The sequence below is a fragment of the Pteropus vampyrus genome, unplaced genomic scaffold (genome assembly GCF_000151845.1).
Source record: "Pteropus vampyrus isolate Shadow unplaced genomic scaffold, Pvam_2.0 Scaffold57, whole genome shotgun sequence".
Classification (NCBI taxonomy): Eukaryota; Metazoa; Chordata; class Mammalia; order Chiroptera; family Pteropodidae; genus Pteropus; species Pteropus vampyrus.
In genome coordinates, this window is record NW_011888838.1 from 4,958,239 (window position 1) to 4,985,113 (window position 26,875).

The 26,875-nt window shown below is 31.1% G+C and overlaps 1 protein-coding gene across 4 annotated transcripts in view; it reads right to left on the reverse strand.

Moving 5' to 3' along the window:
- The window catches only part of EPHA5 (EPH receptor A5), a 334,884-nt gene that overhangs the window by 250,066 nt on the left and 57,943 nt on the right, over positions 1–26,875 (reverse strand). For all 4 annotated transcript variants that reach the window (XM_011360645.1, XM_011360643.1, XM_011360644.1 and 1 more), the window contains exon 3: positions 23,659–24,322. In XM_011360645.1, coding sequence (XP_011358947.1) covers positions 23,659–24,322 — 664 coding nt within the window. The remainder of the gene's footprint in view (positions 1–23,658; positions 24,323–26,875) is intronic.

The window sequence follows — 26,875 nt, forward strand, 5'->3', positions numbered from 1 at the left end:
TAAAACATTCTGCAATTAGTTTTAGAGTATACACTTACAGATATAAGAATTTTATTATTTCTAATAATATTATCATATTTATTTTAGTTTTTTGATCACTTTACTATATCTATCAACCTCCAATGCAGACATTCTAGAAGTGAACATGTGGTCTAGAAACAATTAAAACTAGATATTTAAACTTAAGCTCTAACAACATCTAATAGCTTCTAAGCATGAATCATCCCAGTAATATGTGAAATAAAGGGAAATAATTTAGACACTTGATGCAAAAACCATGGTTATCAATTTCTGTCACCTTTAGTAATATAATGAGTCATATACTAGCTATAAAGTTTATAAAGCAATTGTGTCTATAAACCTTGAATAATAAACTTATCAAAACTGTCAAAACTTATCTATATGGAATATAACAAGTGTGTGTGTGTGTGTATGTGTAGGAAACTAGAAATAGAAAAAATAAAAGAGAGTATTACTTCACTCTAATTTATCATTTGTGTAATAATAGCTATCACAACAATTCTGTAACATTCATACTCTTAAGGGTCTACATTAAGAAAATAATTACATAAATGCAGTTAAGCATTGTTCAAATGGAAATGTATTGAAATATTATTCCACAAAGAAGAGAAAGTAGTTTCAATGTACAATAATAGGTAACTTGTTAAATAAATTCCTAATATATATATACATGACAGAATATTATATAGTTTTTAAAAATCATCTTATCAGAAAGTACTGAAAATCATGATAGAATGCTCCAGAGATACCATTTCTGTGAAAGTCCATCAGCAGCTGACTTTTTCTGAAAATGCAGATGAGCTTTCTGGCATCCCACCTTCAGTTCAAGATCAGAGTTAAGGAAATTGTAATACTTAAAATCTCTGATTTTACTGTACAAAGTTTATCTTCTAAGAGACAAGGTGAAGAGGCTAGTATAGGAGTATAATATGGATAAACAATATCCCTCAAAGAAGGAATCTCTAAATTGGGAAAAGATGGTTACTAACTCTAGAAAAGGACAAATTCAGGAAAATAGTATAAAGAGGAGCAATTTTATGAGGGAGCAATCAATATACAGAACACACACAGGAAAAGTGAGTAAATCAGAGAGAAGAGCTCAAAATGAATCAGCACAAAATAAATTTTTATCCAATGAAATTTGGCAGGCCACATTTCTCAGCATCTCTACTGCCCAGCACCTTGGATGGGACACCCAACCAAGCCAAGTAGCCCTCCACGTACCTCCTGCTCTTGCTGCCCGAACCCCACTCCTCAACAACTTTATGACAGACATTATCTGATCTCTCCACCTACTACTTCTCAATATGGAGATGTTACCTCACCAGAACACTCTACTACCTAGTAAAACTACCTATTTAAAAATATCTACTTAAGGTCTCAATGTTTTTCTCTTCAAAGGGACAGAAACATTGTACTCAATATTATAGTCGTCTATTTCCTTACATAAATTACGCCATTTCCCTTTTCCTTCATCTTATGAATGGAAGGGATCAAGTTTATATAATTTGATTTAGTTCTAAATATATATGTATGTAAATATTATTTTATAAAAACTTATTAATAAACCCAATAGCAACTTCACCACCACTATTCTAAGGTAACAAAACCTGTACTAGAAATAATTATATAAAATTAATCAAGGGTATAATATTTTACAATTTTGGTCAAAATTTTTGGTTTCGAGAAACATCTCCAAGGCAGAGCTCTCCATCCTTATGGAGACAATGGCAAAGTGTAACAATAAGACGAGCACAAAGTATGCAGTATGTGGAATGTGTGATCATCATTCACAGCAAGAGGTGCAGAGACTTTGCAGTCATCCCTCTCCACTTTGATTCATCCAATAAGTTAAGTGTCATCTGTAAATTATACACATATTTAACTGTAAAACATAAAAATGAACTAAAACTTCCTGTTACTACAGATTTTGATGTATTTTCTTTATTTCTAACTATGGACTGTCATTTACTTTACAACATATTCACTTGGGAGATCATTCCCCTAGACACATAAGGAAAGTTCGTGAAGTTAGGACAGGAGGGCATTTGGAGTAACGCCATTGGGAGTTCAGACTTTAACTTCATACTTGATGCAAATGCTCAGTCCCTTGTCACCTCTCTCCACGTCCATCAGTTTGAATGACATTCTCTCTTCACACAGAGATCAATTTTATACACCACAGAAATAGGAAAAAAAATCCTATTTTTCTCCAATATATATAAATCTTTTTACACTATTGTTAACAGAATGTTTGCACGTGCATTTTATTTCCAACCAAAAAAAAAAAAAAAAAAAGAAAGAAAGAAAAAAGAAGCATTTGCTAAAAATCATTTCTAAAGGTAAGGTTTATATTTATAATAATCATTATTTTATTCTCTGAACACAGATTTAGATTTAGTTTGCTATCACTATAATTTCAGTCTGTTTAAGAGTAAATTTTATATTAACTGAATATATATTGTTTTTCAAAATTTATATGAGAATTCCTGTTTTTAAAAGACCATTTTTATCTCTTGGACCTCTCAGTATTTCCAAAGCATCTTCTTTAAATAATATTTTTAGCTATGTTCATTCATGTGATAATTAGGCACTTCACTTCAAAGGCTTTTATAAATCAGTGACAATTACGTCATTTTTATGAAATTAAAAAATCTGCAATATTATATGAACATGTGATGGTAGAATATGAAGTAAGTTACTATGCATCTACTGAGGCTTATAAGTGATTGATGTGGTGTTTGGAGAGTAACAGAAGAAAAGCCCTATCAATTTATATAATTATAATTTAAGCCCAATGTAATTATTATTTCTGTCTAAAATAAAATTTTAAGCAAATTTTGCAAATATACCATTATTCAGACTTTCATTCAAAATAGATTAGATTGCTTACAACTGAGGCTTCATTTTAGAAAGAAACATTACATTGGTACATGAAGAAATGCAACTAACTACCTAGATTTTAAAATAGCAGTAGAAATTCAGCTATAATTCTGGAAATCAGTTTAAAGAACAAAGGTCAAATGGAAAGTATGTAGTTAGCATCAAAATTAAAATCTATTTACAAAATCCTGTCACATTTCTCTCACACCTGACTGGTACATTACCAAGTGGACTAGAAATAGTCTCCATGAACTCGAAAACCTTTTATTCTTTGTTCATCTTGCATCCCTAGGAGTAGAATATCTAGCTTAATTGCCCTTAATTAATAACATTTATTGAATAGTTAAATACAAGTTAATTATAGATAATTGTAATACACTAAAATGCGATACTTCTTAGGATATCTCTATATATCAATATACCTATGTCTATTTCTAATTTCTATCTCTCTAACCTATATCTCTATCTAATCTCCACACTCTTCCCAAATGTGTAATTGAAGTCCTATGGCATTATCTACTAAGTTTCTCATAACACCCTCCCTAATATAACTCTATCCCCAACCGCAGGTGTTGTTTCTAATAGACAGACATGTCACATAACAGGCGGCCTTGTTACTTCCAAACTTTTACATGCAGAAAAATTATGGCTGTGTTTTTTTCCTCCTCCCTCTCTCCCATGGAATAGTCAGAAACGTACACCACAGGTGGAGGAAGGAAAGATTAAAGAGACACTGGTAAGCCAGGGACTCAGTACTCAGCTTTTCCACTACTATCATCAGGGCCAGGGCCCTGGTTTACCTTCAAGAAACCAAGCAAGGTATAGTGGGCCTAGACAGTACCAGTAAGCAGAGGGAGATAGACATATAGGTCAGATGACTGTCTCACCTGCACATGCTCCACATGATTGGAGCCATTAATATATGGTGCAGAATGCTGTCAGTAATTAATACAAACTTGTAAAGACTTCCTCTATATAAAGAATTTAGGTAAATTAATATTTTATGTTGGTAAAGATTTTACTATTTGCAATTAAAAGTGTTATTTGATTATATTTTTATAAAAGGGGAGACAGAAAGGACATATTAGAAAATAGGAACACTATTTAATATCAAGACTTAGACAATAATTTTACAACAAACTAAAGAAAGTAATGAGAAAAGAACTACGCAAAGGTGCCATTAGTGCTGCCTTTTATTCATTCTAGCATGTTTCCAGAGTCTGTAATTATGGTTTTCTTATGTAGAGAATTCCATATTGGTGTAAAATGCTAAAGCTTACCATTAAAAATTATAAGAGTAAATTTTTGGAAATAGTTAAATACTATATTAACTTGAACTTCAATTAGACCTTCAACTATAAAATACAGCTTAATGTGGAAAACGATTATTTTATTTGGTGATTTGAAATGTTAATTTAAGGTAGAAATTGCTATATAAAACATAGGTATTATAGCCAGCAGATATGGTACTTTCTTTAGACTTAAAAAAAAAAAAAAAGATTATTCAAAAGCTCTTATAAGAACTTATTTTTCTTTAACTACAAAATAACTAAGAAGTTTTGTATGAGAACATAGAATTTCTGCTTCATCTCAGTAGTTATGTTATCAATATTGTTCTTCCTAGGTATTACTGAACACCTAGAAGTAAGAAGAGAAGTATTTCAATATAGAACTGAAGACAATGGAGAAGAGAATATAGAGTATATATTCTAAACTGCTACCTGTCATTTAAGGGAGGTGGGAGTGTAGCTTAAATCAAGTTTTGACTGAGATACAAGCATATTGAAACAAATGAGTCTAATTACATTTAGAATGTTTTGCTATATGTAATTGATGCTTCATAACATTTTTAAAATATTTTTTTAATTATAAAATTAAGAATAGAATTCCTCTTACTACTCATTATGTCTGTTTTTCCCGTATTTAATAAAATGATTCTTTGGTTGTACTGGATCCAATATACCATTGCTTAATAGTTCCAGTCAATTTGACTCAAATTCGACCATTTCCATTTTTTTAAAGAGTCAACTTCCAACCAATTGTGTCAATTAAGAAAACTGAAATGATAAATTCTGCTTTTTCTGAGCATAATAATTTCAAACCAAAAATAATAGAACTTCTTAAGTTAACTTATCATTGCAGATACATGCACCTCAGAGTGCTGGAAATAATTCTTCAGGGATTCTCACTTAAAAAGCAAGTAACTTAGACAAGTAAAAACACTGAATATACAACAAAGATTGGAAGATTTTCTCTATCATTGAAAATTTTAATTCCATCTATTGATATTTGAGAAAATATCTTAAAGTGTTATAGTTGGTGATACATGTGCATAAATTAAAGTATTAAGCCTGATAATAATCCAATGATTTCATTTTCAAGAAGAAAGAGGTAGTGATAATTTTAGAATAGAATTCTCAAGCCTGAATAATGTTGTCACATTTTAAAAGAAAAAAAAAAATTAATCTCTCAGTATTTACTTGAATTTTTTTTTAATTTTCTATTACCTTACTTAATATAAGCAAATATAAAACTAAAAATAAAATTATTACCTTAAAGTTGCTATAACTATAAAACCAAAATATTTGACAAAGTTAATACAAATAAAACTACAGAATCAATAAAATTCAAATTAACAATACTAATTAATGTGATACATAATGCTCTTTAGCTGAAACTAAAATGCTATGTTCAACTACAGTGTCTTGTTATCATGTGGGGAACTTTTAAGTTCAACACAGTGATGATTCAATTCTTTTGAAACTATTCTATATTTAAAAGCTGCAAAACTTTTATTCATCCAATGAACATTATTTCCATTTGAATTTCACTTGGTTGTGAATCACTTACAAATTACCTTCACTATTGTATCCTTACTCAGCATAATTAATATTTATGTAAATTGAATCTGAACAAAAGGGTCACTTTGAAACAGTGCAAGAGTAGACCAAAGAAAATGCATGTTCTGCCAGTGCTCAGAATTAAAATATATTACATTCGGCTATAGTCTGAATGGTTGTGCCCCGCCCTCCGTCCCCATTCATATGTTGAAATCCTAATCCCCAATACTTATGGTATTAGTAGGTGGGGCTTTGGAAAATGCTAAAAGTCATGAGGGTGGAGTCTTCATGAATGGGATTAATGCCTTCTAAAAGAGGCTTCTGAGGGATCCTTAGTTCCTTTTACCATGTGAGGACACAGAGAGACATCTGCAGTCTGCACCCTGAAAAGAGCTTTCGGCACATACCAAATCTGCCAGCATTAACAGCCTGGACTTTCCAGCTTCCAGAACTATGAGAAATAAACGTTTGTTGTTGATAAGTCCCCCAGTCTCTGGTATTTTCTTATAGCAGCCAGAAAGGACTAAAATACTTCTTTTATATTTTTGTGGAAATTAAAACATAAAACATAAACATCCTATTAAAGATCTTTAAGGACTAGAATAATAATATGTCCAGAAAATCCATTCTGAAAGCACTTTACTAAGCCAGCCCATCTGTCATTTCAAAGACAACTACAGAGGCTCTAGTAAACAGACTTACTCGTTGTCATCTGCTTCTGGCAGAGATGGTTTCTGAAATATTATTAACTACCTATATCTTAATTCATCAATCTGAATTCTTTGAAACTTAAACTGATATCATTCTATAGGTTTATGTAGATTAATGAGGTTTAAAATATATCAGCCATAGGGACATTTTCAATTTTTGTTTATCTTAACTGCCATAGGCTAAAATTCCATATAAGATTTTTGAGTTAGAAATGTCTTCAAAGCATTTTATCTTATTAAATATAGGCTAAGAATAGTTAATTTATTGACATAATTATTTCATGCCAATTTAATGGTAAGATTATAGGTGGATTTTATTATATGTTGAAGTCATGAGACAAATGTTCAACAATTTTAATAGTGTTTTAATGGTAATTCTTTACACTTAGACGTTTAAAATTCTAAGTTCGATTGTGTGGGAGTGTGTATGAGTGTGAGTATATGAGTATGTTTCAAATTTTTTTTTTTTTTTTCTGCAAATGGACTTCTCAACTAACCAGGGCCTGAGTTACACGAAATAGCTTTAAATTAATTTAGGAAATAAATAAATATATAAAAGAAAATTCTCAATATGTTCTGAAGGAAAGAATAATTTAATAGATTGAAACCAACACTGATAATGTGATAACTTAGATCTATGTAGAAATTTCCATGAGACAAACAATTTATGACTAATTTTCCAGATACCATAATTCTATCCTTCGGCTAAGGTGGGGAAGTAGGTATTTTTATCTACACTTTGTATAAAGGTCCACTTTAAATTTTAGACTCAAACTAAATTAGATGGAAAACTATGCATTAGATAAGTAGAATTCACTATTCCTTATTTATAAAATTTTTTTCTCTTCTTTTTCTCTTTCTCTTGAGGGTAAAGACTAAATTATTGTTTAAATATCAGAAGTGACTGGCAATTGGGTAAAAAAAAAAAAGAAAAAAGAAAGAAAGCAATCTCAAAGATTTTTTAAGTCATACCCTACAGGGGAAAAAAAAAGACTTTGTTTATGAACAAATTATCAAAAAGCAATAAACTGAACTGCTTTGCTGCAGTAGAAATTTTCTGATAACTTGTCTCTAGATAAGTGAAGATTAGAGGAAAATCTATGAAAATAACTTGTGTAGCCCTTGGGGACAGAGAAGTTGAAATTGCATTCTAACATATCTTGCAACCGGCTTGCAGCTGTGCTTTATATAGAACACTATATATAGTATAAATTGTATGTTAATAATATATTAATTTGGCAAAAACTCAGCTAAAATATCAGTATATAATTAGTCCAACTAGACTCAGTAGACCTCTACAGTTTATATCTTATCCTTTTAATAATGTGACAAAAAAATATCCTGCTGACCTTAAAATATATAAAATGAATTGAGAAGACGATAATAATTTACTTATATTTACTGAAAATTCAGTCTGCAGTGGTGTAGAATAAAATTGACTATTGGGATTCACACTAGATGACTATGCTTTGGTTTTTACAATTTTGAATTACATAATAGATAACCATTTCTGTATTGTCTTTGTCATTATTCCCACTCTTCCTTTTTTTTACCTTTGCCTTCTTTATATAAGAGGCAGGGTAATACAAGAACTAGAATTGAGACAATGTTCTTTCCTTATTTTTAATTCCACAATACAAGTGCTATTAAGTTGCTAGTAAACAGATACATATTTTTATTTGCAAATGTACACACATGTTCATTAAATTTATTTAAAAATATGTTTAAGGTATAGACTAATCTTGTTCTATGTGCTACTGATATACAAAGTCTCTGGTCTCATATTCTACAGAGAGAGAAAATTAATTAATAATTTTATAAACATATGAAAAAGTATATATTTTAAATCAATATTTAATAAGAAACTATTACTACTAAACGTGATATTATTAAAGTTGTCTCTATAAGATACAGAGAAAATGAATTAAAAGTAAAAAAATTACTACAATAAGCAACAATAATTTATGATAATTATCTTGAAAGTTTATGTCTTCCTACAGAAGAGGACATTAGTCTTTAATCTTATTGTCTATTTTTCTAGCTGAGAGTGGCATCTTCAGAATACTTGAAGTACATGAACTAATGTATGTATCACCAATATAATTCAGTAAATTAAATATGACAATAGTTTATCAAGGTTTTGTTATGAGAAGAACAACAATTTGTAGTTGATAAAGACTCAGCAGAATAAAAGCTTGATTGCAGTTATGAATAATGCATATCGCCTATGGTACTAATTAACCTTGTACTCTAGTAAGATATTTTGGAACAATAAGGCTAATTTGAATGTGGTCCAGTATTTTTCCCTATGGCTTGTGATTATCACCCTTCAGAACACGTTAAATTTGATTCTATTAAATAAGAAAGCTATATTATTATTGTTTTTCAAGTGAATGAAAACATGAAATAATATTTTAATATTCATTTCTCAAATAAGTAGACTATATAGAACACTATATAGTATAAATTGTATATTAATAATATATATTAATTTGGCAAAAAAACTCAGCTAAAATGTCAATATATAATCAATCCAACTAAACCCAGTAAATCTCTACAGTTTACATCTTATCCTTCTAATAACATAACTAAAAATTTTCCATCTTAACATATATAAAATTAATTGAGAGAACAAGGTGTAACTAAAATCTGTAATGAGACCATTTTTCTTCTATGACTCAGTTACTGTTGAATAGATAGTAATAAGGATGCCTGAGGAGATAAATCATTGTGGACCTCAAGAAAAAAGATTCATTTTATGTGAACCCCGAGAAGAAATTTATCTGCTGAGGTAGACTCCCATGATTCACTGAGAGCCTATTTTAGGAACAATAAGAGTCTAGCAGTCATTTGCTAACAGAAGCTTCTCACATGCTCTGTATACTGGGAAGAATCTCAGACTGAACTCTCTCCATGCCCCGCTCATTTACACTGAGTTAACCACTGCAGGAAAGCCCTAGTTTTGTCTTTCACCCAAAGGACTGAAAATTGCCTCAACCAATCAGAGATACACAAATTATATCCTCATTTGCATCCATACTGACCTAGAACTGCACAATTTGAACCAATCAGAATAGCACAATTGGAAACCGTATTTGCATAAAATTGGAAACTAGTAAAAGAGGTTTCCACTATCTTTAATATTGATATGTTTTTGAACAAAAATATTACTGTCTTAGTTCACAGCAATTTGTTTATTTTTAGACAGTTTGCATAATTGTAAATTGCATTCTTAATAATAAAAATCCTTTGTATTTGAATTATTTTCTTTATGGGAAAAAAGTATCTAGTGATTAAGTGTTCTTGAGATTTTTAATCAAAAAACATCTATGACAATGTTATTATGAAGTTTATTTAACTGTTCACTTATCAATAATGTAAATTATTATAAAGGAGAACAAAATTTACCATCCTCAAAAATGCTTATTGGCCTATTGATTATTTTAAGATGGTTAGTTTTTAAAAAACAGGAGATATGAGAGGAGCTCTGAAAACTGAGCAGAAGTTACGGTTTTGTATTTGTAAAGAAAGTCTCCATTTGTAGAGATGTCTCCTTCTCTGTACCAGGAAGAGAAGGATAATTTTAAATCTCTAGAAATTCTTATGAGTGGAGAAGGAAGTGACAAATCCTTATAACAACCTTCCTCTTGTTTATTATGCTTTTCTTGGTAACCTTCCATTACTGACTCTCCAATCCCAACATCTTTTGTCTTTAGCTTAAGATAGTATTTAAGGTGATGGCTTTGGCCATTTCAGGGAGTAATGCAGTTTTCCTGGGCCTCTCCCATATATACAGGAGGTATACATGTTACTAAACTTCTGTTTGTTTTTCTCTTCTTAATCTGTCTTATGTCAATTTAATTATTACACCAGCCAAAGAATCTAAAGGTAAGATTTTTACACCCCTACAGTTACATATATGATTGTTTTTCCTTTTTTTTTTTTTTTTTTTAACTAGTATCTTTTGATGGAAAATCAAGGAAAATTTGGAAGAGAGGATAAAAGCAATGTTCATAAAATAGTATGCTGGTCCCTCTATTACCAGTGTTATACAGTAGTTAAAAGCAGACTCTGAAATAAATGGCCTAGGCTTTCATCCAGTTCCTCCACTTACTGACTCTTATCCCTGTTACACAAGCTCTCTTTGTCTGTTTGTTTTTCTGTAAAACTTAAAAATCACACAAGTTTCATAGGGTGCTTGTGTGTGTGTAGAAGATTATAGAATCAATATGCAGTGCTTAGAAGAGTGTGTGACACATAGAATGCTATAGTAGTGTTGGACATATCACTATTATTTTAATATCATTATCAATATCCTTATCATCATTATCTCTAGTGATAAAACAAAAAGGATGGATTTATTGCATAGAAAAATTTTTATACACATTCAACAAATATTTGTGAGTCAGGCTCTATCTTTATGAATCACAGTAATATCCTTCTCTGTTGTTTGGTCCTGAGATAACAGACCTAAAGGTCCTCTTTTGGAAGAAAAATAAAATAAAATAAAACAAGAAATAACAGTAGCCCAAATAGTTTTCTCTTAAGGAATTAACATAAAAGTTGTCTCAAAAAGTAAAAGTAAACAAAGAGAATGAATTTATAATAGACAAAATTTATAATAGAGGGATTTTATAATTTTATAAAAAAAGAAATTAAGAAGAGATATAAGTAATTAAAATAATACAAAAGCAAAGTGGATTTAGAAAAGAATAATTAAGAATTGGAGAAAAGAAAAAAATATAACCTGCTTTTAAATCTTGTCTGGGAGTTGAACCTCAGAGTTTTTCAAGGTCAGATGTCACATCAGTGAGAAAAATATGTGACAAGTATTTTTTAATTAATGGTAAGAGCTAAAGTAGTAAATACTTTAGTATCAGAGAGGCTAAAATGACAGAATACAAATAAGAATACAAATCTTTTTATCTCCAGGAACAAATCAAGTTAAACTTCTTGGAAAGAAGAGGGATATGTGAGAATTATTGGAGACCATAGTCATGTTTGGCTGTTTGACCTCTATATAGAAAATATGAAACATTTGTTGCAATCAGTGGTTATAAATCTACAAGCTCTAAGAAGCATTTAAAAACTATGTTGTAAATTAGAAACTGATTAGACAAAATATAGAAAAGGAACACATTTTTCTATAGTAGCCAGGGAATTGTAATCCCTCCTTCTTTGACCTTATTATATAAAATGGGTAATATTTATAATTCTAAAACTGAAAAAAGACCGACCTCTAGTTTTGTTTTTTTGTTGTTTTTTTTTTTTTTTTTTTCACTTGAAAGACACTGAAAGTTATCATCTTTGGAACAATGAAAATAGTGTCTCTCACCAAAAAAAAAAACAAAAAAAAAAAAAAAGAGGAAAAGAAAGAAGAGAAATGTAGTAAGGGAGGTGAGATGCGAGAGGGAAAGTACTCTTAAGGAATTTGAGTTTGCATCCTATTTACTTTAATTCTTGGATTTTCATTCACAATATAAATAATAAGGAAGCTCACTGAATCTTAAGAGTGTTTGATTGTATATTTATTACTTTATATCATATACTTCTGTCTTGTGTACTCCAAAGTGGTCACATATTATTAATTTCCTATAATTGAATCTAATTTAATAACCATTTTCCAATAAAAGCAGGTTGCATATTCAAGTTATGATAATTATACAATCTTGATTTCAGTAGTGACTCTTTTAGCAGTGATTCTTCTATATATATGTAATACATATATAGTTTTTATACCTTTTCCTATAATTATCATCAAATATTATATTTGAATTTGATTTTTTAAAACAAGTAGCACTTATTAGTTTTTCTTTATGTCAGTACTACAATCTTCTCCAAACTCGTCCTTTGATATACAGTTCTCCCCCCACATAAATCTAATAATTGAGCTTTAACTATTTTTTAACTAAAAAAACAAAATCTGGTGCCTTCTTACAATGGTTGGTATGTTTCTTTTTTCTCAAAGTTAATATACATTGAAGCCAAATAAAACTGTATTTGAAGCTAACTTGGTATTCTTGGAAATCATATTTAATCTACATCAACCTCAATTTCCATTATAAAATAGAAACAACGGTATATATTTGGCAGAGTTATTTTCAGAATTAAATTGTTTTCTATGTACCTGACAGGTAGCTGGATCTCATAAAGAATTAATATGAATTATTTTTGTCCTTTAACGGTTGTTTTACCCATTAGGACATAAGGACATTTGACTTTATTATCAGGTTGATTGTCTAATTTAGATCAGTCAATAGGGAAGTGACAATTATTTTAATTGTACTCTTTTGTTTATAAAGATATGTTTGCTCATTTTTTTGCTTTTATATTGTCTTTGTTTTGCTTTGTATTCCCTCTCTTTTCACCTTCCCACAATCAACAATGACATGAAAATACTTCAAAATGGAAGTTTTTTCCAGTCAGAAACCTTATACCTGCTAACTGTGTAATATCAAAATTGGTAGTGAGGTGAAGAATCATTTAGTTTCTTTATTGTAGAGATAAAAATCTGAAGATGAGACTGGTCCATGAGGTGCAGAGGATGTTCCAAGACAGAATCCTTACAAAAGCTCCTCACATTATATAGTTCGGTTATTTCTTTTATCCCATACTCCACCACCAAATGCAATAAAAACAAAACAAACAAAACAATACTTGAATAAAATGACAAATGACATTTCAATACTCCAAAGACCAAATCATTGGAAGAAAATAAAAGAAATGGTGTTCCAGTACTATTTATCAGTGCAGACAAGGCAAAGTAACAAGAATGCAAAAAGCAAAAAAGTCACAAATGGATTGAGAGTTCTTAACCTACTGATCCAATCTCTCTTTTGCAGCACAACATGTATATGGGATTTGTTCCAAAAGGGTCCACTCCTCCATTTAAATGTTTACATAGAAAACATATTATAACTTTCAGTTTGGTACCAGATTTTTTGGTAGCCAATTATAGGGCCTCTACTGTCCAGGGTAAGAGCTTTGGAATCCTAATATATTTTTCCTGCTCATACTTGGCTTTCAAGATTCAGTATTGCTTAGCTTTATTTGTTCCATTCTTCCGCTCTCACAGTTTTCTTTTCTAGACACCTTAAATTGCCTTCCACTTCTTCAGTTTGAGGTACAAATCTAGAGACAGAACCACATCTAGACAACTCTGGTGGTCCCCAGGTCTGTCAGCTGTTTAATGTGCAATACAGTGCAGCTCACATAGATATTAAATATATAAGTGATTTAAGTCAGGGTGACAAAATTAAGTGAAGCTTAAACGCATTTTAATTGAAAAACATATAATATAGTGGAAAGACAGACTTTGGAACAAATACACCTGGTTGAAATGTCAGTTTGCCATTTTCTAGTTTTAGTCATCAAAAAAGTAACCTCTCTGAGCTTCAGTTGCTCCAGAAACTATGGCTCATAGACTGCTGTCAAGCTTAAAAGAGAGAATGTGAATAAAATTTTTAACAGTACTGGCACACAGCAGGTCTTTTCATACGTGTTAACCATTCTTCTTACATTATCATCCCATTTAAGATATCCTGACAATTATGGTGTTCAAAAGCTTAGGCCTCATTTCTTGGATTCCTATTATTTCTAGTGTATTTCTGCTTTTTATACTCACTTGAAAGTAAAACTATTCCCTTTGGTCCACTTTTATATTTTCTAGAAACAAGGTCCTTCTCTCCTCAGGTTTAATTCCATTCTTTTCTGGGTTTAGATGAAAATAATTTAACTTATCCTGAAGTCTGATCCCAGAAATGCTCTGGCCAGTCTTTCCCTTGATGAGGCAAGTTGCCCTGAATTAAGACTTTCACGTTCATCAGATATTTTCAAAACTTAATGCCTAACTTTGTGCTTACTGAATGACTAATTTCTTCTCCCTTCAGTCCCTAATCAAGGTCTGTTATTAACAGATTCTCCATTCCTGTAACATATATTTAATTACTTGCAACATGACTGGCTGTCTAGATTATTTCCCTCTTAAATTGAGATAAAATTTTTCACACTTACGCTCATACAAACTCACATTCAAAAACCTCCAGTCTATAAAGGCCTTGACATGAGTGGCTGATCTAGTGAATACTGGACCAGACAGAGTGGTCCCACCCGCAGTGTTCCGCTATCCTAGGAGAGTAGATCACCACCACAGAGTGGTGGTAGCAACACCAACAAATGTTAGTCAAAAAACAAAAAACAGAACAAAAACTAACACACCGCACTTTGTCTAGGTTTATTGTTCATCAAAATTGCTTTCAACTTTTAAACTAAATAGCATGCGTTGAGAATTTTCTTTGTGCCAAGTACTAAGTTTTATGAGCCTCCAACCTTTAAAATCCCATTCAGGTTTTGAGATCATAAACAATATTTTTATTATGGAAAATAGTGGAAAAATTTTTTTCCTTGTGGATTAGTTTCTAATGTTATATACTGAAAGCAATAACATCCCAGGGCCTGGCAATAAAGCATGGAAGAAATCAAACTATAAAATAAAGTGCTATCTCTCAGTATCATTTTGAGGAAACTGCTAAGAGATATTTTCCTCTTGTCCAAGGTGGAAAAAAAAGTTCCTATTTTGGATTTAACTTCAATTACTCCTGAATGAAATGTGAAGTTCCCTCAAGTTTAAGTGCATTATCTGTTGCTCCTGGTTTGTGTGGGACCCACCTGACTTAAGTAGGCTCTATTATTACTACTTAAATGCCCTCACCACCCCTCTCTCCAAATGCTGTCACAAAACAAGGAGTCCTCACTGTTTTGACATTTCATTTATCTGGGCAGTGACATGCTTGAAAGCCAACTGCTTAGTTCTAAATAAAGTATGGAAGACAATCAAACCCAGTTAAACAAACCAGTGTTGACATATTAAATCATGCTTGAACCAAGAGAGTAAAAACAGATGACACACAAAACCTTCTAAAGAGAATTTTAAATAAATAAATAATACAGGTCAGTCTGGTTCTAAAAAAAGAAGCTTTTAGCATCGGAAAATATCGGAACTAGGTGAATGTTGGGAAATCATTCACAAGAGCAAAGAACTGTGTTGTTTTCTGATTGTGAGGTGCAAAACTCTAGTTCATGTGGGAAAGGGAAGCATGAGGGCAGCACTGGGAAACCTTGGCGACATCACATCCCATTATTTTCCAATCCATAAAATGGAAAATAAAATTTTGATAATCTCATTCTTTATTTAAAAAACATCCTAATGGAATTCTTTCAAAGCGCTTTGAATTCATCAGAGGAAAAGCCCTTATGCATGTGGAGTAATATATTATTATTCTCGTTAACAATCACGCAGCAGGAACTTTGGAGCATTCTTTCTCTAAGTCTGATTCCTGCTAACAATTCCATCAAAGAAATGGAGTTATCCATCAGTCAAATTATTATTTGCTCTAATTGTTACTTCCCCCAAACTGTGGCTCTTCTTTCATTTCTTTCCTTTTTTTTCTTTAAACTATAACTTAACAGCACTCAAATGAGCAGGATATATTCACACTCAGAAAAGATAAAAGCATATCAACAAATCATTTTAGTTTTTACAGTTGAATCCCTACTGGTCAGCCTGAAATACAAATAAAGCACTGAAACACGAAAGAGAGTCAAGTGCTAGAAAACAAGATGCGATCCACATCCATGACTAGAAATAATAAAAGATACAAAAGCATTTTCACATAATGAAAATCAGTTACGAGATCATGTAGCTTAGATTCATATTTTTATTGTTACAGCTATAAATGATATACTTTCTAGAAAGAACTATTCCAGAGCTAGTGGCTTCATTTCTTCCTGCTTTATAATAACTGGCAAGTTCTTCTGGACTAATATATGTTAAATTTAAAGGCAATAAATTTTACAGTTTAGGTAAGCAGCATACTTACTTTTTTTCTTGTATGTAGTGTAAAGTGGATATAAAAATAAGTCAATTAGATTGACACCTACAAATTAAGCCAAGCTTCTTACTAGTTATTAGTGTTCTGTTCAAATCTCAAAAGTGGTTAAATAGATTTTCAAAGCTAATCTGTACAGAAGCTTTACTAAACAAATCTATACAGGTAGAGAACAAACCAGTTAAACATTAATTATAATAGAAATAGGGCCCTAAGAAGGATCTGTGCTTTTTACTCAGGATTATCATTGATGTTATATTTGATTATAAACTTCGAATCAATCATTGTGATTAAGGGTGTTTATATACTGTACAAGGTACAATAGTAGAATGAAGAACCTGAGTTAAATACATGATTGTAATCTCAAGTCTAAAACAAGGTGCCTGAGTTATATCAGGCAGGTTAATTCTGACCCTACTCTCAATTCCTGGATTCTAATTTCTCTATTAGTTTACAGACCATCATAAAATGTATAACTAATATGTTAAATTTTGATTAAAATAATGTCACAGGGTATATTAAAAATTTAAATATATAATCCCCGCCCCAATAAAATTAAAGTTTTCTTTGTTCTGAAAACACTCTTTATTTAGATTTTTTTCCATGTCTGTGTTAAACATCTCCTTTTCAGAAAAGCATTTTCTTATCACCCTATTTAAACTTGCACACTCACACTACCATTAGCCACTCTCATAAGTTTATAACTGTAGCTGTGAGTCCATATGTATGTTTGTATGTCTGTGTCTGCATTCCTATATACAAGAATTATATATATGGAATACAGTACTCAGTATAATAATAACTTAATAAGTGATAATATCAAACCAGAGAGCAAACAATCTTCTTTATAAACAAAGTTTTAGTGAATAAATAAAAAATGTAGGATTGTCTTTTAATAAACTGATACTGTTCAAGGATATACTGTTTAAGAAAACTAGAGAATTTTCTAATCTGAAGCTCCCTTGTATTTTACAATAAACATATATATTCTTATAAATACACTTTATTTTTAATAAGAGCTTAAGAAATCATGTTCACTGAATAAGTACAGTGTGCCAGGAACTATTCTAAGTAATTTTCATACAATGTGTTATAGGTAGAGGTACCTATGAGGTAGAGATGAAAGCAGAAAGTAGAGAGATTGAATAATTTGCACAGGAATATAGAGATCATAAATGACAGAGTTGGATTTAAATCCAGGAATTTTGGCTCTGACTCAATGTGCTTAACCCACTAAAGCATACTGCCTCTCACAAGCAGCGTATTTCCCACTATATACAAGCTAAATGTGTCACATTTCAAAATGCATATCTCCTTTGTTCTGCAGAATTTTAAGAAAAAACTTCACTTTTGCAAAGGTACCTGTCTATAAACATATTTAGTTTTAGCAGCACATCTGTTCATATGAACAGAAGGAGAATAGTTTGATTAGTTGTTCCCAACTGGGAGTGATTTTGCCCTCACGGGCATTCGGTAATATGTGGAAGCATATTTTTGACTATCAAAATGTAGAGTGGACCATCCTAATGCATCTAGTGAATTAGAGGCCAAGGAAGCTGCTAAGTATCCCACAATGAACAGGACTACCCGCTTCCTCAACAACATAAAAAAGAATCTGGCCCAAAATATCAATAATGCCAATGCTGAGAAACCTTGATTGGGGGTGGGGTGAGGGGCGAAGCAAAAACAAATGCGAAGTATGCTCTACAACTTTTATAGAAGTAATTAAAAGCTATTCAAGAAAAGAATTTAAAAGAAAAAATTGATTTTATTATTCTCATGTGTGATACCTGTAAATAGATGAAATGACTTAACTATTTAATTGTCTTGGTAGTGGTTCACAGCAGCAGGACATACAAACACACACATATGTGCACCACTGATACTCTATATGCCCATAATTGCCATCTTTTGTTAAAATTTTGAAATTAAAATTGGTTTCCTTTTGTCACATAAAAGAGCATACCAAATAGAACCCAAAGTTCAACCCCTTTGATTTCTTTTTGGTAATGTGCCTAATTAAAAATAACTAGGCTCTCCAATGCATAATTGCAGAAAGACCTAATACGCTATATTGCCAGCCAATTTTGTTTCAAACATAAATGTGCACCAGAAGTATGAATGATCAACATACTGATCCCTGCAATATCTGTACTATTTCTAGATCAAGGCTCTTTCTTGAGCTTAGTATTTTTACTATATTTTCCTTGCTGTGCAATCATCTCCCAGTTGGACAATTAATAAATGCTTTTTCTCCACAGCCCTCAGCATGAAACCTCCACCCCTTGCCCTGTATTTTAGCAGGCATTATATACCTCCTTCGCTCTGACTGGTTTTGGCAGTGACCCACAATCTAAATCTCTTTCACCATTTGATATAAGTGAAACTATAATTATCTAGGGGTAATTTCAAATTACTACTTCATTCCACCAGCAACTGATGAAGATTAGTGGTCTTGCCTTACATTCAAGTCAGCAACATAATCACAAGAGAACTCAGCAGGCAACATTTGATTCATGTGAACTCAATTGCTTCTGTCAAACACATTCACTTCAATAAAAAGCAGAAACTTCCAAAATGGGTTTTTGCTAACAATTGTGTACTAAAAAAAAAAAAAAAAATCATATGATTCTTAAGGGAACAAATAACATGAATTTCATGAGAAATAATAATAGGTAACAAGTAGAAAAACATTTGTATAAATGGATTTAATACATTATTAGTTTCTGAAAATAAAGAACATTTCAAAGAAATAAGTTTGTATACTTAAAGCAATTTATTACAGAAAATTCAGGCATAAAAGCAAACTTTAGAAAAATAAATACATTCTATATTTTAAGTTAATACAATAGAAACCAGAGTATTTTGTTACCTAAATAAAACCAGATTATTATGGGGAAAGTAGTCAGTTTCTCTTAAAGCAAATTAAATGTGGAGGCACAAAGATGATAGATCATGAATTACTAAATGAACTGGGACTCCTGAATCACTTCTTGGTTGTCTTCTAGGTTGAAACCTTATGTTAATGAGCTGCCCAGCATTCTGAAATCTTAAGACTTAATCTCTAAAAGTCTTTGGATCAACTCCATCATGCCCTGCACGTATATCGGGTTACATGAGCATGATCTCACAGCAAATACCAGGTCACCTCCTAGTACAACAAATTTACTCAAACTTCAGGTTCTTAATATAGTTATATCTTTAGTTAAGTCTCAACATATCTTCATTATCAAAGACGTAAATCTTGAGATATATCACTTTTCTAGCCTCACTGTGGTTTAGGCACATTATCTTCATTCTAGAACATTTTAACTCAAGGGCAAGAAAGTTCAGATCTATAGCAAAATAGATTGATAAAATATGCCCCAAACGTTCTTATTTGAAGTAATTTTTAAATGTTTTCTAAATACATGTATCTCTCTACTATTTTTGAGATGTAGAAATAAACTCAAATATTTGTGTTGGTGATGACAGAGAATCATGATTTAGTGAGGAAAAAAAACACTTGGGAAATTCTATGTATTACATCAGCTTTAATATCAAAGCAAACGCCTTTACCCATCTGAGTATCTATTTTCACATCTATATAAATAAAACATTATTTTTTCATAATTTGTTTCATGATAATTTTTTTTGAAAAAGACCAACGTTATGGAATCAAGTAATTTGAGGACAAAATTTTATCTAACAAACAAAATCTATTACTCTAATAGACCTGCATTGATCGACTTTGAAAACTTAAACAATAACAACAGGAAAAAACAAAAACAATAAAAACTGGGATTTCTGTAGTTCAATAGGTTGGATTCTGAGCTAAATCTTAACCTGATTATTTTCATAGTCAATGCAGATAACTGTCTGATGTCAATCTTATATTTAAAAAAAGGAACTGAGTAATTAAATGTAGATATATAAGGCTATTTTATAAACACATTTCAGTATGTGATGTTTGAGCTCTACAAACATCACTGAGATGTCCTCTATAATAGTTAATATAGCATATACCAATAACATATGATTTTATACCTGAAACTTGAAAATTTGACCCGAGAATTGTAGAACTAAGAAAGGATCAATTTAAAAGACATATTTGTCAGTTGTGTGATCAATGATATTTTCTACTGATAAATACAAAAGTAAAATAAATCAATAATTTAAAAACATACTATTCTTTTATGCCTTTGCCCATTATATTTCTTTTCTTTTGAATTCATTATTCCCACCACCTACATTTTGATTTCTTTTTCATTCTTTAAGATGATATACACCATCCCTGCCATCAAGGATTATGTAGTCTAATGAGGGTAGGGAGAATCATTAATCAAATAACAACAAATATGTGCAAAATCATAACTCTAAATGGTTCTATGAAGGAAAGATTATATGAATAAATAACAAGGAGGCCTGACCTAATCTTGAAGGGTCAAGGATAGCCTCCCTGAGGAAGAGGTGTTAGAGCACAGATCTGAAGGATTAGTATGAGCTAACTGGACATAAAAGAGGCAGAAAAATGTTTAAAGGAAGGAAACAGAATCATAGAAGATAATTGTTGAAAGTGAGCCAGTTATTGCCTTTGAGAAACTGAAAGAAACCTAGTGTGGCTAGTGCATGAAAGGGAAGCAAGCATAGTTTAAGATGTGTCTGGAGAGATAATAGGGGCAAAATCATGCAGGATCTTAAGTTACTGTAAAAAAATTTATCTTAAAGAAAACCACTGAAGTATTTAAAGTGTGTATGTTGGGGGTAGGTGTGTGAAACAACCAAATTTGCATTTTTGTAGAGGTGATACATTCACATGGCTTAAAAATCAAAATTATATATAAACTCATTCATTATATTTGAAAATAAAGTTCTAATAGGATATGCTCATAGATTAGAGGAAAAGGAAATAGAGAGACATGGATGATTTTAAGAGATAGTTAGGTGATAATTTCTATAAATATTTTGTGACAGATTGGAACTAGGTAGTTTCGTAGAAAGGAGATATTAAGAATGCTTCCTAGATTTCTGGCCTATCAAAGATAGTTCAAAACCATCAAGATCCCCACTTAAAGTTGAGGTATAGCACGTTAAGATCTTAGAATGAGTTTCAGTTATGGTGGAATTTTATAAGACACACATATATACATTTACTTGCATATACATATTATGTATAGATATAAATGTCTAGGGAATATCTATGATGCATTTGTTCTCCAAAGCAAACCTTAAACATTTATTTATTTATTAAATAAGTTATTTATTTAATGAACATTTGAAATTCCTCATAGAGTGGCCACACACCATTTGTCCATTGGAAAACAAGAGATGCTGTTTATATAGACTACATTTTGTAGAACACCCCCTGGGGCTGTGTAGTTCACAGCCTTCATGACACCACAGCCTTTGTTCTTACTACTAGAATGAGATAATAAATGCATCCCTTAAACAGGAGTTCAGTGTAGTGAAGCTTTATATAACGTAGCCTCTACAACTCACCCCACTCTCAGTTAGGTGTCTACTCTTCAGCTGTTAAGAGTATGAGAAGAGAAAAATATGCATTAAATGCCTGCACTAAGAAATATTCTGCAAGAACACTACTTCCTCAAGATATTTTCATCATAAACACCTGCAGAATATTTTAATCCCAGTAACAATCAAACATTATCCTCTAAAAATGCAAGGTCTTTTATACCCTCTGTCAATATGGATGAAGACAAAAGTCCTGAACTAAAGTGACCACATATTCCCTATATGGTATAAACATATAATCAAATAGAGTATGTTGCTTTATAATACTAGTAAACAATTTTTTAGGAATTAATAAGATTTATATTGTAAATATTTTAGAGAAAAGAATGAAATGTAGTCAAAGGATTATATTTAATTTCTGCTTCTGATTCTGCAATTACATGTATCTTCATCTTATGACAAGTAGACCGCTCAAAAAAAAAGTTAAAGTTAGTTAGAACTTTCCTTTAAATCCAATCCTGAATAAAAGATGATTAATTTCCCTGACATCCTTAAAAGTATTTCTGAAATATAATTTTGATTTAAGAAACTTCATGAGTGAGTGTATATTCGTGCCAGTAGAAAAAATACATATGAGCTGATGCTGAAAAAAATTAATTTAAATAGTACAATATGTTTCTAGAGAAAGATAATTAAGCAAAATCACTTTGATTTACAGGTAATTCTCCTAGTTTTGTTTCCCTAAATCTATAGCCAATTTACAGTCATACCTGAACAAACTTGAGCAAGTCTGATTCGCATTATATAGGGATTCAGAAAAAAAAAAAAAATGCACCGGAAGCTACCAGGTGAGATTAAGGGACTTCTCAGCATTTGGTTTTCTCCTTAGTTACACATTAACTCTCAATATCTGTTTAGCACATGTACATCATGGTGAAAACAAGTTCAGGTCATAAGGATGAATGATTTATTTTTAAGGAAAAAATGTTTTCTTCCTCATAAACTGTTCTCAGGATAAAATACTATCCTGCTCTAAAACGCCATTGCTAAATATCCACGTTTAAAAGGGCAACAACTCACCATACTATGGGAAAAAAAATAGGGTATTTACAAATGAGGAAGGAAGCATATGCATGATGGAGTCTCAATTTAAAAGAAAAATTAAAACAGAAAAAAATCACCAAATGCAAATACTTTGAAATGACCTTTTTGTACTAGTTCTTATCTCCAGGCAGTTATTTTCTTGGGGACTATTTATTACACATTTAAAAATGACCTGTAAATTTTAAAAAGCAAGTATGTATTAACAATTATAAGTAAACAACGCAGTAAACCTTACAAGTGTTTTCCTATGGAGTTCATATGGTCGAACTTATTTCTGAAGAATTTTTAAAAAGCAGTTTTGCATGCCAAAACAAGTCTCGTCTAAGATTTGCATTTGAATTTTATATAGCAAGTAAAAATGCTGCTTTCTCTCCATGAAGAGAAAATAGATTGCTATTTTCTCTCCATGAGGAGAAAATAGCAGTAGAGTAGCAGATAATAATCATACAAAGTTACCTACAAAGAAATAATCCCTTAGGTTGAGTTGTTGAAAAATAAAATTTCTGAAAGTAAAATGAATATGAACTACTAAATTGCAAGTAAGACACAGAATATTAAATATAGAAAGCGAATAAAATATAACATTAAATCTTTCATCGTTGCCAGAAAATTTTAAATTCTGAGGAGAAATCAAACTCGAAAAGAAATAATCTCCATAAATTAGCAAAGTAAGAGGTCACCTACTCATAATCATTCAAGAAACTATATATACATGACCCAAATGAAGCAGGCAGCACCTGCAGATACACAGGCAGATCTTACCTTGACAGGTGCCATTTTTCTCTTCATATCCTGCCTTGCACATGCATTTCCCGATGGGCACCAGCCACTCCCCTTCAGCGCTGCAGTGCATTTTGGGTGGTTCATCTGTCACAGAATGGTTGACACAGGAGCCCGACACTTCGAGCAACTGTGAAGAATCAGCTCCAGTGATTGTGTCAGGGAAGACAGCCAAGTGTCGTACCACAGAAGGACATTTTTTATAGTACACACGCACAGAAACCAACGCAATGCAAGCACCCAGATCTTGAAAGGCAAGATAAAATCCTTTTCTGCTTAGAGGTCCTACATCTCTGACCTCTGTATTCAGTTTCATGACGCGGTCACCAAGATCAAGTTCTGTGAAGCTTTCATCGGCGGCAATGGTATCGATTTTGATGTACTGGTTTTCCTTGATATTTCTCCCATTCTCATCATCTGACTCAAAGTAATACATGTTAAAAGTTTCCTTACAGGTCCCCAGTCCTCCAGGAAGACTATTGCAGTCCCGCAGAGTAAACTTAAGTTCAATGAAGATTCTGGAAGCACCTTCATTAGAGATCCAACTGGTCAGGAGCCAGTTATTCTGATTCTGTTCCATAACTTTGCATACTTGATATGTGTGGATAGGGGCATAATTTTCATCAACTTCACCAATCTCTTCCCACTGTATAATATAAAATAGAAACACATTAAAAAAAAAAGTTAGAAAATAATCAGAAATAATAATAATAAAAAAGAAATCCAGATGTAAAAATTTCTGTAGACTCAATATATAGTATTGGGAGAAGGAGTTATATAGCAAGAATTTTTTTAAAAAACTCCTTTTTTATATTAAATAATAGTGTATTATTCATTGTCTCCAATGTAATTCAAAGGTGAACACGTATGAATGATATTACACAGAAAAAAACATATTTCAGTATAAAAATAAAAGAGTAAGTATATTTGGGAGTAAGTATATTTGGAAATAAGTATATTAACTAACAGGGTAGATAAAGTTTTAGAATAAAAAAAGAACTATCTTTTAAAAGGCAACAATGGGAAAAATGCATAAATGTGAAAAAGAAAGAAAAATGTGATGTGAGTTCCAAGTTTAATTCTGGCATATCATAAATAACATATTAATATAACAAAACAAAAGAAAATTCATTAGTTTAAAATGGATTTTTATTTCATTGAACTAATTTGTTTAAGACTCTTTTACAAATTGGGTAACTGTTTATTCATAAATTTATCCACAACTATAAACTTAGATATAAAATACAGATAAAAATTATAGATTAGTAATATGGAGAGCCTTGTCATTTTGAACACTGACTGATATGTTGTTATATCCTTGGGATGCATTAATTCTTTCTTACCAATGCATTATTTTATGCATAATAATCTTAAGAGTTCTAAATATATACAGAATGTAGAAAAATGAAGTATGATTATATAGCTTCCAAAATATTATTTGGTCAAAGGTCTAAACCAATCTTTTTCCTAGTAAAATACTACAGTTTTGAGACTATCAATGTACCACAACAACTGTCTGAACAGTATAGAACCAATTTTTTTCTTCATAGATGTTATTATAACTTAAAAATTTCTTAAACCGGTATAGAATCTGTGTATATAAAACTATATATAATTTTTAAAAAATCTTTTAAAATGACCATGAAACATAGAGAACAATGAAACCATACTAGCTTTCAATAAACCCAGAATGTGATTTCAGACATTAATATGGATAATAAATGTCACAGGATCTCATTTCTTTAGTCATAAAATTAAAGCATTATTTCTTGATTCTGTTCAATGGACAATGATGTGAAAAATATGGAGCCACAAGAGATGCAAATAAATTGTATATATCAGATGGCCCCTCTCAAAATTGTAGCTGCTATCAGACAGCCGTAAGTAAAAGGTCATAATAAGAGAAAACTGCTGAGTTCTTAAATTCACAAGAGAGATATCAAGATTTTTATCTCACCTAACAACTTTCACATTATGGTGTTATGGGAAGCCTTAATTTTTTCATTTAATCTCACTGTTATCTTCTCTCAAAATGTATATAAACTCTATTTAGCTTCTGACTTTCTAAACCAGCCTTCTGTCATTAAACTATTTACATTTTCCTCCTGAAGTGATCCAGGTACCAATCTCTTTTTTATAAATGGTTACTGAATGTATTGGTTAATATTTCATGCAAAAAAGCACCTCAACTAACCAAATGAAAACAATAGAAATGATCAACTTAGTGTAACAAAATTCATTAAATATATACTCTCTGAATTAGTAAAATGGAAAATAGCATCAAAAAAAATCAAAATATTATCTCTGTTTTAGATTTCCTTCATTTTATAATAGTCTTCCAATACAAAACACAGATTTCAAATTGTTGGCCTTAAATTATTATAGAAGTCCTATTTCTTCATCATATATCCCAATAGGACTGTGCTGGCAAGTAAAATGAACCAAACAAGTAAAAAGAATTAAAATAGCAGTATTTTCCAAGGTTATAAGGCAAGCAATTTACAGTCTTTGTAACAAAGTTTAAGGTACTGCAAATATTAAAAATGCAAGCCAAGCAGCACTTGACAAGACAAATTAATAGTTATTGCTTCAAGTGATAATTTCAAAGTATGTACATAAGTGTCTTGCTTCTATGAATATTCTCAAGAAGAGAAAAACTGTAATTTTCTTTGATATAAGAATTTATCATGGTGGTATTTTATTTATTTCCTTTTCAAGTGTCCAAAATATAAATGATGGCGCACATTTTTTTATAATAAATGAATAGAAATATTTTAAATAATTGTGGCCATAAGCCATTCAGAGAATCAAATGAGTAATATGTACACATTTCCCATAAATATCTGCTCCTTTTGAGTCAAATATGCTAAGAAATGGACAAAATTATTTCATTTATTTTAGATTGGCTGAAATAAAACTATGAGTTCTTCCAGTTTCTTCCTTTTCAAACAAAGAAGATGTCTTGCTGGCCTCAGTAAAGAATTTTATCTAAGAAGAAAAAGTAAAAGAATGAAGAGAAAGTGACACTCATCAAGAACTTAAGAATGTGGCAAGTATATTCCTAGACACTTTTGCAAACGTAATAGCAAGGAGATTACAGTAACATAATAAAGGGCACAGACAGAAAACACAATATGTTCCATTCAATTTCCTATAATCCATGGTTTAATAAAAGTATTTGCTGATCCTCTGATTACTG